Here is a 19,855-nt window from a genome sequence, read left to right as displayed (position 1 = left end):
AATTTCAAGGAGAGGCACTGCACCTGTCCCTCTATCCTCCTTTCTGTGGATCTCTCGCCTCTTGGCAACTTTCAAGCTCCCTTCTCTTCCTGCACTGGATTCTCTGATAATCTTAATTGTTTGAGGCATTCCCAGTCCTACATCTCTGGGTTTACTGCTCAGTCCCCCAAAGCCAATTTTTCCTATTCTTTTCTGCTTCCAGTCTTCAAAACTTCCATTAGTAGTTTTGTGTTAAGAGAAAAATAATTGACTGTGTTATATGTTAAGGGGAAACAACTGGACTGAATCTAAATCACACCAATGTGTAAATGACTAATAGCTACCATCTTCCAAATGGATCTCTAATTGGTGCAATTTCAGGCAGTCTGATTATGTAAGGAATTTAGGTACTGGAAGACAAGATTCAGCTGCATCTTTCCTGTCTTAACACATCTAGTTGTCTTTAACCAGTTTTTTGTCTTCTGGCAGTAGGACCTAGGCTCCGTGGGTGATCAAGGCCTTATTTCATTCTCTCCGGACACTGTCCAGATTGTCACATAGCACCTCTTAGGACCTACTGCTGGGAACACCATCTGTGGCTTCCCTTTCTGTTCTATTCCCGCAGGGTCACTAGGAAAGGGGTTTGCCTCTTGGCATTGGGGTAGATCAGTGGAGATATCAGTAAGTTTCACGTTCACAGGTGGGGGCCCCTGCAGAGTGGCTGCCTCTGCCCATGAAGCAAGGTTGTCTGCTAACAACTTTAGAAGCGTTAGAGGGAATAATCTCTGTGAACATCCTTTCCTGGAAGTAGCTCGATGAGTAATGGAGAAAAGACTCAAGGGACAACAGTCCATGCAAATTAATATATAGATCAAAAATTCCCAAAAAGAGGGCTGATTTATGAAACAAGGAAAACATATATCACACTTGGCAAATTTAAAATAGCTATCTTCCTCAAGGATAAATAAAAAATTAACTTCCGCTCTCCATCCTCTGAGTCCACTCCACCTGCTGTTGCATCAATTTTTTAAAAGTCTGACAAGATCCATACATTTTCTGAACCTGTCCAGGAAGTATTTTGTTTTTCACTCAGCACCAGAAATGAGGGGTACCTCCAAGAAAGGACCAAATGTCTAGTTGCTGAATCAGCACACCTTTGTCAAACGGCAGAGTGAAGGACCCCAACACAGGAGGGGGCACTATGCTCCCACCGCACCCTCCAGATTCAAAGAACCCACCTTCCAGGTGAGGCTAATAGCCTTGTCATGCCTAGCTGCCCTTAGCAGCCTGGGGACATGCAGCTATATCCAACCCTAGTTCCATTATTTCTTCCAGTTCACATTGACTGACTATCACCATACTGATGAGAATTTATGGAGTCAAGCATTTATGAGTGAATGTTGTGTATGAGGTGCTGTGGACCACAAATGAAGTGATTAATTTCTGAGAGGTCAGTCAAGAGGTGTCATTTGTCTTGGATCTTAAAGGTGGATATTTCCAGGTAAGAGGAAGTATTTGGAGGAAAGAAGAGCTTTCTACGCCTCTGGAATAGCCTGAGTAAGACAACTGGAAGTGCCACGGGTACTGGAGAAATAGTGGAGGGGAGGAGGCCGCGACTAATGTCTGGCTGAAGCACCAGGTTGGCTGTGGGGCATGGAGGGAAAGAAGCCTGGGATGGGGTAGAGGCAATGTCATACACAGAGCTTAGACTTTATCCTGAAGTAGAGGGATGCTTTCTAAGGTTTTAAAGCAGGGAATAATTTTTACTTCTCTGAATTACATAATCAATCCCATAAATGAAAATAATTATGTGTGAGAGAGACTGGGAGAGCATGTTTTTGATCACTAAATGGTGTTCTTTATACTGCAGTGGATATCTCTCCTTGTCACTTTTGATTAGTTCACTCTCCATATACTATCCACCAGAGAGCATGAGCAGGGGAAATAAAAGAAGGTGAAACCCAAGCTGGTAATTTTTTTCTAGGCAGCTCATATTCCATAATGTGTTTAGAAGTAGGAACTTTTAATTTCCTGTGTTAATTGGGCAAGCAGTTGTAAGTAGAGAGAAAAGAATGGGGGAACAAGAGACAGAATTTGGGAATCTGTTTGAGAATTTTCTTCCCATGGTTGAGACAATGTTAGCTAACCATGAGGAAGAGAAGTGATGAGTGACTGTGTAAAATATGGGTCAAATTTTAAAGCTACTATCCACTCATGTGTATATCTCTCTCTCTGTCTCATCTGTTTCCTACTTACTTCTCTCTTTCTCTACTTACCTACCCCTTATCTATCTATTAATAAATCTATATTCAAACTTATGTCAGACATTCATATAATATATAAAAATTGAAGTGCTTTCACATTTGTTATTTAAAAATCTACGCAACAGCCATATGAGACAGGCATCTTCAATATGTTTGAAATGAAGTAGCTGAGAGTGATTGACTGACTTAAGATGTTATAGTGGTGAGTAGAGAGCTGGTACCACTGGAACTCAGGTCTACCTCCAGTAATATTTCTAAGAAAACTATTATTGAGGCTTTAATTTCCAAAGTCAAGGTCACGATACTTGGTTTTAGACTGAGACAAAATATTTGAAAATGGAACTATTCCAGAAACCCTGAAGTCTACTGCCACTGCAATTAAATTGCTTTCATTATTAAATTTCTTATGAGCATTCGGTTTATGGTTCTTTTGATAAATATTAAAAATACACAAAGAAGAAAGAGGGTAGGATAACTTCAATTCAAGTTTTGTAAAAGAATTTATTGCTTGTGATTCCATAATCATCATATTATATTTCAGGCACTAATTTTTTAGTCATGTTCTCTCCTCAAGGGAGATAAATTCATACATTAAGTTAACAAGAAACAAAATATATAGGAATTATATATGCCAGTATAATAAAATACTACATTGAGCCACAAAGAATTATGATAAAGCAAGTAGAGGTTATTAAATCAAGCACAATTTGTTGTGTGGGGTGTTTTAACTTTGATTTTTACAAAGATGAAGGCCCCAAAGGGACAAAGCTCATAAACAAAAGCAGAATTTAGAAGCAGATATCAGACTAAAACCTCTAAATTCTCTCCTTAGATCATGTCATACCCCTGGAAGTCTATATATTTGAATGACATTTGTTTATTTGTTTATTTATGTTTTGTAGAACTGCCTATGTGGGGTTTCTATGGGATTTCTGGGGCTCTCCTTATAACTTTGACTAAAGGTTAGCTTAAGAAACAGCCATGTGAAATCTGCTAGTACATTTGTTCATTTATTGTTCAAAACTCTTCTGTAAAACTCCAACTGAAGACTTCCTTTTATATTATGTGCCAGCAAGGACTTTGGTCCCTGGAGAATTGGTATTCCTGTTCTGTTAAAACCACAGATTATGTTTTTCTTTGTTTGCACCATTGCCAGAAAGTTCAGAGGAACACTTCTGTCCTTTATGATGAACATATTTTGCATTTTATTTTCCTTGGTTTTTGATTTTTCTATTTCCACCTTATGAATAAAGTCACTGTTTATCTATTTTGTTGTCAGCTGCCTCAAGCCCTTTATAGACAGAGGCTTGAATATCAGATAAATAAATGAGCAAAATGGGCAAACTCTCCCACTACCCAGATGATACATTGCCAACACTGGGGTGGTCCCTTACTTGCAGCCTTAGGCACTGATGCAGCAGTGCCCAGTACTGTTCCCCTTCCCCAAACACAGAAACTGGGAAGGAAAGGTGGCAGTAATGCCCTTAGGAAAACGGGCATAGTTTGGCTCTATGCACCACCTGATTATAAACTCCTTAGCCTGTGGAGTTTTTGAAGAATATGTTTCTGGGAAATGGTAGGGAAGAGATCTCCAAGGAAAATGGCTGAAGTAAAGCCTACTGAGTACAAATGGATTGCCCTCTCTCCCTTTTCAGAGGAAGAAAGCTATCTTTGAGCATTATTTTCTTTTCTCTGTGCACAAACTAAGTAAACCAGTTGCCAACTCATGGCAACCCCATGTGTGTCAGAGTGGAACTATGGGATTGTTCTACTGTGTCAGAGAAGCCACAGGATTTTCCATGGCTATGATCTTTCAGAAGCCAATTGCTAGGTCTTTCTTCTGTTGTGCTCTGGATGGACTTGAACCTCTAACCTTCTGGTCAGCCACTGAGTGCTTTAACCATTTGCCCACCCTGGGACTCTGCGTGGTCAGTAAGAGACAGGAAAGAAGAGAGACCATATGCAAAGACAAGGACCACAAAGAAGGCATTTTCTCCTACCATGATCTAAGTGTTTTGGAAGTACGAATACAACACCCCACGTGTGCATTTATGAACAGTTATACAGGCTGGAAGTGCGTTGTATCCTTCACCCAGGGGAACTGTCTCTCAGCAAAATTTGACTTTCATAAAGTAATATTTTTCACAAAATACAAAATAATGTAATACATTGTCTTTATTGTTGGACATTACAGATTGGTTTTACACTTTCCTTGTTTACATACCATGGGAATGAAAGGTAAAATGTGTTCAGCATTTTGCAAACAGTCTTTGTTACACACAAACACACACAATGAATAATAGAAAAGAGAATACAGAAGAATTAAAAGATACGTTGAAATTGGACAGGCTGTAGTTCTAATGGATCCATGGACATAATGTAAAACTTTTAAATAATGCTAGAGAAGGGGCTATATTTTCATACACAACTTGGTACATGCACTTGAAATTAAAGCTGCTTTTATTTGGTTCGATTTTATTTTATTTTTTTGAGTATGTTGCTCCCTCTGCTGGCTCTGAACCTGACCACAGGAGTAGACACAAGGCTCCAGTATAGGCTAGGGTTAGAGTCCCAATGCCCTTATTTCCAGAGAAGATATGTGCAAGGATCTTGGGAACCCTCAGAACAGAAAAGTTCTTAATGATAAGACAAAGGTTGAACATGACCTATACTTTAGAGATTATTCTCAGTCAGTGGTAGGGATTCTGCTTTGGGGAAGAATTAAAATACAGAAAGTGAATACTCAGTTATTGAGGGCAGTCTTTTTTCCCCAAGATTGAGCACATATTGGTAATCTGTGGAGAACAGGGCATAATCATATGGGATGAACAAATATGTAATTGTCTGATTTTTATAAAAGAAGGTTCCACATCTTTTCTTTAAAATGGAAGCAATATTCAGAGGGTGCAAAGGTTAGCTTCTGAATTGTTGTTGTTGTTGTTATGTGCCATCGAGTCGGACCTGACTCATAGTTGCTGAGGCAGTATCATTACAGAAATAGATTGCCCAACCTTCCTTCCGAGGAGCGGCTGGTGGGTTTGAACCACCAGCCTTCTGGTTAGCAATCAAGTGCCTTAGGCACTATGCTACCAGAGCTCCTAGCTTCTGAATGCTATAGGTTTTAAAGCTAAACTTTACCTCAGTGTAGCTACAGTGACTGCAATGGGTGACTTTTATTCAGAGAAGGGTCTGATCAACAACCTAGAAAAACATGAGACTGGTTTGAAACTTAGACCCCTGGAGATCTAGAGAGTTCCAAACAAATTACAATTTGTTCCCTCTTTTAAAAGGTGTAATAGTTCTTCTTTTGATGCCAACAGTAGTAACAGTTACAAAAAAATGCTGATTTTCTAGATCTCAATTCAAGCACTACATTGAAAAGGAAGCAAATTAGTATGATTTGTTCTGTCTTTCCAAACTGAAGCATGAACATACATTAGAGGCAAAAGCAATGAGAAAAACAGCAGGATGGCAGGCCCCTCCATTGTTAGTTAAGACCTGCAGTAGGGAACATAACTTACTCCCTGCTTCAGTTCTTCTTCCTACAGAAAGATCGAATCAATAAGAGTTAGATTACCCAGGGTTCCAAGAAAAGCATGTACATAGTGGGAAGAAATGAAAGGGGGTTGGGGGGAATTGTCATGGCTCTGAGGACAGATCAGGCCTCTGCCACCCCAGTGACTATAGTTCCAAGTTTATTTAGTTTGCATTTGAGACCCATCTCATTCCTCCATGTGTCTGACTAGCTTTCAACATGGTCTCTCTCTGTCTTGGTGTTAGAAAATTCTGATACAATAGGCTGGGCTCAGGTGGACTAGGTGTCAATCAAGATGGCTGCTGGTACACTGACTCCTACCCCATTGCTATCATGACAGAAGCTGGGGGAGCATAAACAGGAAGCTGTTTCAAAGTTTCCTGCCATTCTGTGAAGGGAAAGATGGGGTCAGTCCTCTTGGCTTGGTACATTTGGGAAAGGAAATAGAAAGAGCTTTAGTGAGAGTAAGCCAGAAACAGCAGTAGGTTATTTATTGTTTGGTCCTGTATCACCATATATGGCACAGTAACAAAAGTGAACTCTATACGTTATGTCTAATACACTGAAAAGGAAATTTTGTTCAATAAAGGAAAAGAATCTCTAACACTTATTGTTAAAGACATTGATGGCAGAAAAAGTTGACTAAAGGGAAAAAGAGTAAGGGGAGCAAAAGCACTATCACACATGGGATAATGGCACTTAGAGCAGTACCTGAGGCAGCAAATTAAAATATGTATATATATATTTGTTAAATAAATAAATGAGAGAAAAAAAATCAAGAAAAAACAGAGGGAAATAGTGAAAGAAAGAAAGAACAACACAGTAACAACAGATGATGGTTTGTCAGGGATGTGGGGGTCTGTGAGCTGAAAGCCAGGACACCCTGTCTCACAGTTGAGCTGCTCCAGGGACGTTCCTTTCATTGTTCTCCTATCAGTGTGCCTTTGGCATGTTCCAGTTCCAATCCATTCTGGTTCATGCTTGTTCACATAAGGCATGACACAAGGATGGCCACACAGCATTGCTGCTTCTATTGGACTGACTGTGGATGTGTGGCCATAATTAGTCTATTTTGACTTGAAATGTAATTTTGTGTATAATGAAAAAGGGAATACAGCTTTCTTAAAGGACAAATGCCAATACTCAATGAAAATGATAGATTATAGCACTCTGCAAAGGACTTGTAGATATCATTTTATTAAACACTCAGTCTACAGAAAAGGGAAGAGATATACTCATTACAATTTTCCTTTGAGGCCCATAGAAATCCTGTGCCTTGCTGCTAGAGTCATACAGATGACATAAAATGTTTTACTGAAATTAACAGAGTTGTTTCTCTTAATGAAACTATAATCACCAAGATTATTTAATGGCTACATCTTGATTTTCTGAATTAAGTATTCACTTCTGTTCAATCCACTCAGAATTGCTGAAAACTATGAAATGTAAAATACTTCTAAACAAATTCAGTTTTATTTATGTTAAGGGCATAAAGGGAGTGAAAATAAGCCAGGAAGAAGTTCCCCCAAGAAGGTTCTGAGCAATCTGGCTCCAGGAAAGATATAAGAATGAACTCTATAATGGATGGCTGCCTTCTCCTGTGCCTAAGAAACCATTCTATGTCTGAATTTGGAACAACATTTTGGGGGGAATGACATGCAGTAATAGGAAAAACCATTGCACATTATGTGCAAAAACATTTTACAAACATCACCCTCAAATGTCTAAGAAATGTTAATTTGAAATGTCTTACCTTTAGTAGCTTCATGAGCCCTTCTAACTGGACCATTAACTCTCTCCGGCTCTCCTGGAGAGCAGACATCCTCTGTTCCAGCTCGTCCTTGCGCTGTCTAAGAAAGAAGCAACTGTTAACAGAAACAGCATTCAACTCACTGAGGCTAATCACAGTTCCCACTCTTGTGAGACTACCTGATTATCAGAAAAAAAGACCATCTCTGAGTTTGACAGGTAGGGAACTGCCATCAAATGAGGGAGTGATTATAGCATGAGATGTACTTTCATTTGTTAAAATGAAACTTAAATACACACTTCAATTACACAACTTAAATTGATTTAAATCCTTTTAGATGTTTCCCCCATTCTGCCCTGAAGAGAGAATGATGAGACCATCTTGTCTACCTTGGACATCAGGAAAGATCAATCACTAGAAAAAGATGTTTGGTAAAGGAGCAGGTCAGCAAAAATGAAGGAAACCCTTCACAAGATGGATTGACATGGCAGCTGTAACTATGGGCTCAAACATACGGATGACGGTGAGGATGGTGCAGGTCTGTTATACATAAGGGTGCCATGAATTAGAACCAACTGGCTAGCAACTAACAAGGAAATCCATGAATTAATTACTCACTCATGAAACATTTCCTGAATGCTTACTACGTAGTGGGCCCTGTGCTGTGCCCTGGATTCCCTTGAGACAACAAACAAAAACCAAACTGTTACAGAAAAGGCAATTGCTACAGATTCTCCAAACCCAAGGACTCTTTCATAAGACTACCTGAAAATACCTATTGCCTCAGTATTTGAAAATCTTATCTAGAAAAGTGCATCTGGAATACCTTCCAGGCTTATTATGCAACATGTTGCCTTTCTGAGGTGAAATACTAACAATATATAGTTATTGCAATCAATAGAAATTTTTTCATTTGGGTTGGGTTCATATAATGAAAACAGAATAAATATGTTTCTATACAATTGTTCTACGACTGAAAGTGATTGATAGGGTTTGTGTTTAATTTTGCTTTGTTTTGTAAAACTTCTATTAAACTGTCAGTAAGAATGGAAACCACTAAGGACACTCTATAATCTATCATTTATGTTGACATTAAGAGGTACTAAAATTATCTTTAAGTGGGGGAAAAATGAAATAATATGGAGAAGAATATTAATAGCTCATGTTTGTGAAAAGTATATATATATACATTTCCAAGCAATTTCAAATACATTACTTCATGACCATTAGAGAACAAGTAATATATACACTTTTTTCCCCCTGCCCCCAAGGCATCTGAGTTTGAAATATTAGAATTTATATTCTAAAAATGGGTGGATGCTTTAGCCATGTATACATTAATGTACAGGAGCCCTGGTGGCACAGTAGCTGAGGTGCTCAGATGCTAACCAAAAGGTTGGTGGTTGAAACCCACCAGCTGCTCCAGATGTGGCAGTCTGCTTCCATAAAGATTTACAGCCTTGGAGATCATATGGGGCAGTTCTACTCTGTCCTATAGGGTTGCTATGGATTGGAGTTTACTCAATGGCAGTGAGTTTGGTTTTTATATTAATGTACGAATATATATGTCTAGTATCAATTGCATCGATATAAAACAATGGATTGAATACAGGGACCCTGAAATGGAAAACTGACAGTATAAAAGTGTCACACTGAATTAGGTCAATGACACACAATTGAAAGATATTTTGTGGGAGGACAGTTTAGGGATATAAATGAACCATTTCTGGTCTGTCTTCATATAGGCTTTCTCTATAAAGATTTATAAGTTTTAAATTTATAAATGCATCAATTCTTTTCAATATTGTTATATTTTTAGATTATATTGCTACTTATGATTTATTACCAAAGAACTCCTTCCTTTGATTTCTTCTACAATTGTCTCTTTTTTGAATCCACAGGATGAGTAACATCATCATTTTATAGGCTTTAATGGGATCTAATTTTAGTTTTTGTTTTTCTAGCCTGAAACATTCCAGTTTTGAAAATCTTGCCCCATTTAAAAATACTCTTCAGTGACAAACCCATTAGCTGGTTTTCTTTGACTTGTCTGCACATGAAAGGAGCTCTGCTGGCATAGTGGATATGACATTTGGCTATTAACTAGAAGGTCAGCAGTTCAAACCCACCAGCCACTCTGCAGAATGAAGATGGGGTAATCTATTTCTGTAAAGATTTACAGCCTCAGAAACCCAATGGGGATATGAGTTGGAATTGATTCAATGACAGTGAGTTTGGGTTTTTTTTTTTTTTTTTTTGGTCTGCATATGGTATTTCAAGTACATACACTATAGGGTTTTGTCCAAGGTACAAAATGCTTCTGGTTTTTATCCAATAGTCTTCTAGATACTGCTCTATAATTTTTGGCCTCTTGGCTACAGTCAGACTTTGGAAGGAAGGTCAAAGGAACATTCTAAATAGCAAAAGACACAGAGGCATCTACAAATTATCAGAGAAATTTACTTAATTTAGAATTATTAAATATTTTTTAAAAATTTATTTATCTTATGCATGTCTAAAACATCACATTTACTCTTCTAAGCATTTGATTGAATTCAATTTTTTTTAAGAAACATATTTATTTAATAATGCTCTTATTCAGTCTTGTAAGTGTTTACACAAGTGGTTACCAAATGTGGGTTTGAGAACAAGTCTGTGATGTAGCTGCCACTGTTCCAAGGAGGAATAAGCAAACAAGGACTAAATAGTGATTTTTTTTTTCTATAAGCTAAATTTATTCATCTTTAATGGAAAGCCTTTTATTTTGAAATTTTGTCAGATTTTTGCTACTTATGTATGTGCATTAAAACATTTTCTTTTAGGACAGTGTTGGGATAATCGGAAACATTTGAATAAGAACTTTCAATTAGATAATAGTACATATAAATGTTAACTCTCCTGAATTAGATGGGTATTCTCAAGAAAGCCTGGTGATCTGGTTCCAAAAGCTCACAGCCTTGAAACCCTGGGGAGCACAGTTCTATTCTGGAGGACAGTTCTATTCTGAAGCACTTGGGGTCATCATGAGTTAAACTGACTCAGTGACAACTGGTTTGGTTTGTTTTTTGTTTTTTTACCATGGCTATACAGGAGAATGTAAAGACCTCTTTGAAGTGTTAAAGAGCAAAGATGTCACTTTGAAGACTTAGGCATGCCTGACTCAGGCCATGGTATTTTCAATAGCCTGATATGTGTGTGAGAGCTGGACAATGAATAAAGAAGACCGCAGAAGAATTGATGCATTTGAATTGTGACGTTGGTGAAGAATATTGAATGTACCAGGGACTGCTAGAAGAACAAACAAATCTGTCTTGGAGGAAGTAAGCCTGGAATGTTCTTTAAAAGTGAGAATTCCTAGGCTTCATCTTATGTACTTAGGTCATGCTATCAGAAAGGACTGGTCTCTGGAGAAGAAGATCATGTTTGATAAAGTAGAGGGTCATCAAAAAAGGGGAAGACTGTCAACCATATGGAATGACACAGTGCTGTGATGATGGGCTCAAGCGTGGCAGATTGTGAAAATGGCACATAGGATCACTAGGGGTCAGAACCAACTCATTAGCACTTAATAACAACATATAGGAGAATATTTTTATCCTTAGAAAATATACATTTAAATATTTAGGAGTGAAGAGTAATGATGTCTGCAACTTATCAAAATATGAATGTACTTTACATATATAAACATTTACAGAAAGAGATAGAGAAAGATTTGGCAAAATGTGCATCTCCAGGTGAGGGTAGAAGGAAATTCATTATACTATTTTACCACTTTTCTGTAGGCTTGAAATTTAAAAAAAGTAAAAAATATATACACTGTCATTTATGACAGATGTTGGTAATTTTCTGAAGTTTCATTATAAGGCAAAAACAAGTACTCAATTTTATGTTGTTTCTCAAAATAAAAAAGAAATTTAAACTATGAAGTTTAGTCTATGAAATTCAAAAGTCTAAAAACCACAGACTTTCATCACAGATTACAATTCCATTTTTACTTGGTAAAAACAAATAAAAAAACAAACTGATATAACAAGTTTCTTCTAACAAGTTTTCTCAAAGAATAATTTTATATGCATTGGTTAATGTTTTTCTTATGTAGAAAATTATGCTGATTTTTTTTTAACAAGGAATAGATATGAACAAATTAAACTTGTTTTACTTGAGGTTTCTCGTGTGATGCTACTTGTTTCAGTTTCAGTAAATGTTTTTTTATTACAACAGATGGTACTCTCTTTGCAAATACAGTTCTTTACGTATCTTTTTTTTTTTTTTTTAATTGTGATTTGGGTGAAAGTTTACAGAGCAAATTCACTTTCCATACAGCAGCTCACATACACTTTGTCTCATGACATTGACTACAATTTACCACAATGCAATAACTCCCCTCCCACTTCCTCCCGATAGTTACCTCTTCCCTGTGTCCTTCCCTCCATGCACTCCTGCTCCCCGAGCTGTCTCCCTGTACATACACAACCCTTCTATTCTCCCATGACTGTTCTCTCCAAGGAGTACATCTACCTAATGTAAATGTTCACCTCCTATGTTTAGCTATCTTAACAATACAGTTGTCTTTTAATAGTTTCACAGTTCAATTATTCATTGCAGAAACATTTGTGAGCTCTTCTATGTTTTAAGATGCTAGAAGTAAAACAATGGATTGAATACACTTCATGTCCTTAGGTGAGAGACAAGGAAACCCCAGTAAGTTCAAAACAAAGATGATGAGTATAAAATAAGGATAAGAAAATGTTATGTGTGGTAATACTGAGGAGAAAGTCAGCTCTATGTGGTGTTACAAGGTCAGGAAGGTTTCCCAGGGTATATAAAGTTTGCACACAAGTCTGTCCAAACCACTTTGTGTGGTCCTCACATTGTTGAGTGGTATGGTCTCTGTATTACCTCTGCAAGTCTTATCACCATCATTCACTAGTCTCACCCCAACGCCTACTGTTGTTGTTGTTATGTGCTGTCGAGTTGGCCCTGACTCATAGTGACCCCTCCTTGGATTTCTGAGGCAGTATCACTACGGAAGTAGATTGCCCAACCTTCCTTCTAAGGAGTGGCTGGTAGGTTTGAAACGCCAGCCTACTGGTTAGCAGTCAAGTGCCTTAGGCACTATGCTACCAACTCCTACTACCCCCCAACAAATGCTCTAACCCACTCCTATCTACTTACAACATTCAAAGTACTCCATGAGAATTACCCTTTCATATCTTCTTACATGGTATCTGCATTGTTCTTCCTAATCTGTGCTTGAAGTTGATGTCCTGTGTGAAGTCTGTGCTTACTTTTCTCCTATTCCAGTGAGCCAGGCCTTTTCCATCTGTGCTATCCTCTCCCTATCAGTCATGCTGTCATGGCATTTAGCACTCCTGAATTGTACTTGTGTAAGTGAGGTAACACATAGGATTGGATTGTCAAGTCAGACTCAGTGAATCAGTATTTTGCTTTACTAAAAATTTCAAGGATGCTGGCAACCAGAGGAATAAATGAAGCTGAGAGAGATCTGAGGTATTGCATATGGCTCCCTAGATCACTCTAAAAAACTTTCCTTGGAGATGTCATTCAATGTAGGAGGGGAGATCTTGGGGATTTTCCAGACCTCTCTCTGCTTTGTCTGTGCCTCTGGTTACCTGTATCTGTGAAATTCTTAGTAAAGGTCAATGCTAGAGAAAGATTTCATGTGAGTCAGATTTGACAGGCTCATCCTGTGTGCTAGCTCAGTGTGCCATTCTCATCCTTTCATGCCTTCCTGTAGTGGCATTAATGGCAATATCATCAAGGGTCTCTGGGAGGAGGAATCTGTATGTACTATAAAAGTCCGACTCAGATATTCCTAGAGTGAAACTGGCACCCAAATTGCAGGATGCAAAAAAAGTAAGACTTGACAACAAAAAGTGCCTTGTGAAAGGTCAATATGACATTTCTATGAGGGAATGTCTTTGAGTTTACTTTTTGGGTTGTTACTTAGATGAACACACTTTAGTGCCCACATAAGACTTTCATTTTGCAGCAGTGGGAAGAACCCAGTCCTCATCTAAACACTGCTCCCTCCCAGCTTTTGACTCTGAGAAGCACATTGAAATTCAGGGGTTGAACCAGATGATCATCTAGGGTCCCTTCCGGTTCTAATCTTTTAGGATGACACACCAGACAACACTGTTGTTGTATGCCATTGAGTCTATTCGGACTCATAGTGACCCTACAGGACAGAGTAGAACTGTCACATAGAGTTTTCTAGGCTGAAGTCTTTACAGGAGAAGATTGCCAGGTCTTTTCTTCCGTGGAGAGGCTGGTGGTTTGAACTGCTGACCTTTCAGTTAGCAGCTAAGTAAATGCTTAACTGTGGTACCACCAGGTTCCTTAGACAATACTAAACAAAACAAAAAACACTAAGGCTTTTTAATTCCTTTGCAGAAATACAAGGTATGGGGCCTATTTTTTTTTTAAGATCTGTATACAGAATTTTTATGGCCAAAGATGAAGAAATCATTAGATTCCTCTTTATGAGTTTACAGGTAAATTTTAAACTTTTAAAACTGTGATGGTTTTTAATAACTTTAATAAAAAGTCATTTAGCTTTTTATGTATTTGTTCTGTTGATCATTTATTATCATAAGCCCATTGATGATAGTGCAAATAACTAAAAAGAGTTGTGTTCAAGTTTTTTCCAGTGAGATGTCTTGTTTATTATCTGGAAATTGCTATTTCTTTTCCTCTGTACCAAATGAAAGAATAAATACAAACATCCTTCCCCTAAAGTATAGCAATTAGGTGTGTGCTATTAAAAATGAAAGCAAATGATTGTCAGCAGCTTATGATGGCTAAGAGTCCGTTAGACACTGGACTTTATTAAAGATCTCACATACATATACCCCCTGGGGTAGCTTGGGTCACCTCTCTTACCTGAGGAGCCGGAGTTCTGCTAGCAGAGTGGGGTTTTGTTGTGCTTTCTCTGGGGTGGGCTGAGAAGCTTGTTCATGCTCTAGTCGCAGCCTTTGGATCTCCTGTAAGATTTCTCTTAGGAAAGAGGAGGAAAGATAAAACCAGGGTCAGTTAACTTTCAAGATACTAACATCTGAGCAGATCAGGGTCAGAGCGAAGAAAGAAGGGCTCATCTTATGTTTAGGGGCAGAAACGACCCTCACTAATCAACACATTCACTGTGCTCATGACTGGGGCTATTGGGTGCTGTAGGTATATGCTCTAAGTACATCCAAACCATGAAGATTCTGAAGGGTGTAGCTGGAGCCATCAAACCAAGTATGATTTCCAGGACCTAGTCTCTTGAGTAAGAGTCCTGGGGAGGTACAAATGGTTAAGTGTTAGGTTACTATCTGAGAGGTAGGTGGTTTGAACCCATCCACAGGTGCCTCAAAAGATAGGCCTGGAGATCTGCTTCTGAAAGGTCACAGCAATAAAACCCTATGGAGTGAGGCTCTACTCTGTCACCCATGGGCTTGCCATGAGTTGGAACTCAGTGGAAACTGGTTTGCATTTTTTTGGATAGTCACTACAGTAAGGGATAGGAGCTCTGTTGGCACAGTGGTTAAAGTGCTTTTCCGCTAACTGAAAGGTCAGCAGTTTGAATTCACTAACTGCTCTGAAGGTGAAAGATGTGACAGTCTGCTTCCATAAAGATTTACAGCCTTGAAAATGCTGTGGGGCAGCTCTACCCTGTCCTAGAGGGTTGCAATGAGTTGGGATCACCTGGAGGACGTTCTTTTGTTTTTTTGGTTTTGTTTTTTGGTATAGTAAGTAATGTAATACTGTGGTGATGTGTTCAACTTTGAAGAGTGCACTGCTCAGGAGACAAAAATGTACCTGCCTGTTATGACCACACTCTGACACAATAAAGTAGCTGAAGCTACCAAGTGAAGAGGTGCTTTGAGGGAAAATAAGGGTAAATAATATTCATTTCACAGAACTAAATAACACCATTCTCTTATGAAAAATGAAATTCCTCTCATTGAATTTATCCGACAATCCCTTAGTCAGGCAAAACCCTTTCTCTTTTAGTTTAACAGTTTCTAACTGTTTTTTAACTATGGATCTCAACAAGGGTAGCCTTAGAAGGGATATGCTTTTAAAAGGATTCACTGTAATTGAGTCTGTGACATAAGAGTGTTATTGGTATGACCTCTCCCAGGGGTGAGACATGTCAGGCTATTATTGATGTTGGAGCCTAGGATGTCCTACAGTCAGGTGAACATTAGGTCAACCACAAAGGAGATGTGACCTGGGCAAGGCAAATTATCCCTAAGTGAGTCAGCAGCCTTTAAGCAAGGTTACAAGTCACTTATTCTTGGTGTGTGTGTGTGTGTGTGGGTGGAGTCTCCCATCCAACAAAACACATAAGAACCAATAAGACAGAACAAAGCACTATGAATAAAAAGTGAATGGAATGAGCAGGGGTGTGTGGCTGTCCATTTAAAAGGTTTATTTACAATGGCCTGCTTCACAAACACACACCAGACTTGGGAGGCTAGTTACTAGTAAGTCACTACACCTCTCAAGGTACAGTGAGAAGGTTGAACTATAATTCAATTGTTTTCTTTCTTTTTTTTTTTTGTCCTCTTTGATGTTCCATGGTGGGGATCTTTCTTTAAAATAAATCTTTCATGGAAACCCAAGACATCTCATAGTTGAGAGGGAGCTGCTTTAATTAAAGAAAGTGTGGGTCTCTCCGCTTTAAGCTCTTTTACCCTTCTTCAGTGCCCTCTGAGGCATGACAGAGCCCCCAGGATTTAGCCTGGAAACCAGTGGACAGGGATAATATCCCCACATTCTATGGTTCCTGGTAGTTCTCCTTGTTGGCTCTAAGGTCAGAACCATGAGAGATTAGCCATTTAGCCCAACAAAGGAAAAGAGAAAAATACCCCTGGTAAGAAAAAGTAATTATAAGATACATAATATGCATTGAGTGTTTAGTCTTTACGCAGAAATTGTGCTGTCTTATTTAATCTTATTTTTGAATTCCTGCAACAATTTTATTACATGTAAGATATTATTATTATCTCTATTTCATGGGTGAGGAAAGCCTGACACAGACCAGTTAAATGACTCGCCAAGTAGATGATAAGACATGATTTGAACTCAGGCTGGCTAGCTCTGTAGCCTGTGTATATCAGACTGCCTCAATCTTCTTGTCTTTGCTTTGACAGGTCAATGTAATTTGAAAAGTCTTGCTGCTCCTAATAATAACTCTGATGTGCTCCTCCAAGTATTAGAATTCCTCCAAGGGTGCTAAAGGAAACATTATCTTCTAAAGGTCATTAGTGAAATGTCCATGAATTACCCAGGTAGACGAGTCCTGAAATGGATACGAGGAACTTTATCTTCCCTTTAAGCTCAGAGACCTGATTATTGACTTAACTATCACCGTGGAGACGAAGGGACTCCCTGAGGTGAGTTTCCATGGTGCAGGAGTGTGACTTACAGAAACTTCTGGGACATGGTTGTGGGGTCCCTGGAGAGTATGAGGCTGCTAGCTTAGAGAGATGAGTTTAGAATGGACTCCTTAGGGATGGGGTGGGGAACCCTAGGAGCCACGAATGAACTCAGAGACAGGATAAAACTCTCTTCCTTTCATCTCAATTTCTTTTTTCTTTGTCTGGCTCTAAAAAGAGCTGAGAAAGCTGAGAAACAATCCCAAAAGTCCCAGGAAAGATGAGTGTAAGAGTAAGAACGGTATTGTGGCATAGCCATCACTTGTCTGTATTTGGAAATAGATTCATATAGGGGCACATATCCTGTGATATTTCCCCAAAGGAATTCCTGATTTCCCCTCCAGGGTTCTACCCCCATGTGAATGGAAGCTGAGAGGATAGGAAGGGAGAACAAAGTTTTCTGGAGAGGGAGAAGAGTAGGGTTAACATTGCCACCAAGATAAGATACTTATGGGCTTGTGAGTTTTTACTTTTGGTCTTCTTCTAAGGAGTGACACTGAATGAGGAGAGATGCTGAAACTTGTGGAAACTCAGGCAAGTTTGACCTGCTTTTCTGTTATTGTAAAATGACTCTCTTTGACCTTGACATTCTTTTCCTCCTTCTGCACCTCTAACCTCTTACTTTACTCTTCATATCAGGACAGATGGATATAAAGAAGGGTAATAGCAGAGTGAAAGAGATGAGGGCTGTTAGTGCAATCTGAGTTGTGTGAAGATTATTACTTCCCAGATGTTTGAAAACATGTCTGTTAATGAATACAGCAGGGAACAGTTGCTGCCAAGTCAATTCTGACTCATGGAGACCCCATGTGTGTCAGAGTGGGACTAACTGTGCACCATGGAGTTTTAGGGTTTTCAGTGGCTGACTTCAGAAGTTGCTCCCCAGGGCTTTCTTCCAAGGCACTCTGTGGGTGGACTTGAACCTTCAATCTTTTGGTTAGTAATTGGGTGTGTTAACTCTTTGCACCATCCAGGGACTCCTAATGAATGCACACTGTGATTTAAGAAGCTAACTTGTCTAAAAAATTCTTACCTGTTCTTGTTTTCTAGTTCTGCAATCAGCTGCCTTTGTTGCTTATTTGCATCAATGGTGAAGGAGATGTCAGGAGCATTTCTCTGCTGACTTGGCTGCTGTAAAACATGTGGGTTATACTATTTAATATTGGGAATGAAAACCCACGTATATCTGAGAAGACAGGAATCATGAGATGTGCAGACAAGGATACGGAAACTATTTCTTCCCAAACAATACAAAATCAAATTTCCATCCCCCACCTAAGGATGACCTTTCCTGCAAATATGGAGCATATATAGACAATGGAAAGCAGAGCAGAATTCTTTGGCAAGCAGATACACAAAGCACAGGAAAAATTGCTTTCCAACTTTCTGTCTTGAAGTCTTTGGGAAGCTATTTAATTACTGCCATACTGGCCTGAGGTAATGATTCTCTTCCCTATAGTCAGGTTGGAAAAAAGCTTTTCTGTTGAGGTAACTCTTTCTCTGGAATTATTGTTCAGTCAGTGTAATATATAATTACAAATGTCATAGGCTTTTAAGTTATAGCTAATAAGATTTTATTTCTTCACTTTTGGTCAACATCTGTGCATTTCTTTATTGTTGTTATGTGCCGTCGAGTCGGCCCCGACTCATAGCGACCCCTCCTTGGGTTTCCGAGGCAGTATCACTACGGAAGTAGGATTGCCCAACCACATATATGTAATTTTACATTGAAGGATTCATATACATATTTGCTTCATATACTTTCATACCACACCACCCCATCATTCTTAGTCATGCAGCCAGCTTTAACAACTGGTGTACCTGCAGTCATAGCCTTCTACATTCTCCTTTAATCACATATATCATGTTATACCATGCCACTCTAAATATGTATATACATGTTTAATCAAGAGTTTATTTGTCTGTTTTGGTAAGGCAATATAATGAAAGTGTGTGACCAGCACAATGTCAATAGAGAAAAGGAGGACAAAAAATATAGACAACAGAGGCAAATACTGTTACATGCACAATATTGCATCAAAGTGGCAGCAAACACTAGGGCATGAGTGAATGCAGAGACAGGTGAGAAGAGCAGGTGTGGGTAGGTGAACAGGAATGTATCCAAGGCCAAGGACAGATTTGGCTGAAGATAGTCTTACATGTGTACTTGTGCAACAAATATATCCATATACAGTATAGAAGTAACAGGAGACAAGGTTGGAGTAGCTTCTTAGAGACAGCCAAACATCTTAAGGGAGAGAGTCATTGCGCCTGTGGGCTCAGGATCATAGTCTCGGGGGACATTATGCTCAATTGGCTCAACATAGTACATAAAAATCTTGTTCTATATCTTACTTTGGTGAGTAGTGACCAGGGTCTTAAAAGCAGCCATCTAAGATGCAACTATTGGTCTCCCCTCATCTGGAGCAAAGAAGAGTGAAGAAAATAAAAATCTTTTGTTAACAATAAATCCAAGAATATGATGGATTACAAGGACCTTCAGCCTTATGACCCTGAGACCAGAAGAATTAGATGGTACCTGGCTACCAATGTCAACCACTTGGGAAGACATCAAAATTGGAGATCCTGGATAGACTGGGAGGGAAAAGGTGGAACAAGATTAAAAAACACAAAAATGACCAGAATTACTGGTAGATAGAGACTGGTGGAACCCCCAAGACTATGGCCCCGGCTATCCTCGGGCCTGGAACTGGACTCATTTCTATGGATTAGCTCTCAGCCAAAGAGTAGAAAGACCTACAGGCAGAACAGCGTGATGCACCACCTTCTGTAGGGAGCCGCAGCCCCTAGATCAATCAGTCATGAGACATCAGAAGGGCAGCATCTGCACAGGGGAAAGCTGGCCAGACAGGAATGC

At 39.0% G+C, this 19,855-nt stretch overlaps 1 protein-coding gene across 1 annotated transcript in view; it reads right to left on the bottom strand.

The window, feature by feature from the left end:
* Window positions 1-5,734: 5,734 nt before the first annotated feature.
* Window positions 5,735-19,855, bottom strand: part of DTNA (dystrobrevin alpha) — a 141,567-nt gene continuing 127,446 nt past the window's right edge. Inside the window, exons 14-17 of the mRNA XM_007945637.2 lie at window positions 18,011-18,108; window positions 14,435-14,548; window positions 7,532-7,628; window positions 5,735-5,785 (exon numbers count right to left, since the gene is read on the bottom strand). Coding sequence (XP_007943828.1) covers window positions 5,735-5,785; window positions 7,532-7,628; window positions 14,435-14,548; window positions 18,011-18,108 — 360 coding nt within the window. The remainder of the gene's footprint in view (window positions 5,786-7,531; window positions 7,629-14,434; window positions 14,549-18,010; window positions 18,109-19,855) is intronic.

Source organism: Orycteropus afer, unplaced genomic scaffold (genome assembly GCF_000298275.1).
Source record: "Orycteropus afer afer isolate SDZICR_OR568_19922 unplaced genomic scaffold, OryAfe1.0 scaffold00141, whole genome shotgun sequence".
Taxonomy (NCBI): domain Eukaryota; kingdom Metazoa; phylum Chordata; class Mammalia; order Tubulidentata; family Orycteropodidae; genus Orycteropus; species Orycteropus afer.
The sequence above is the reverse complement of the archived record's forward strand: the minus strand, read 5'-3'. Positions and strand labels throughout refer to the sequence as shown.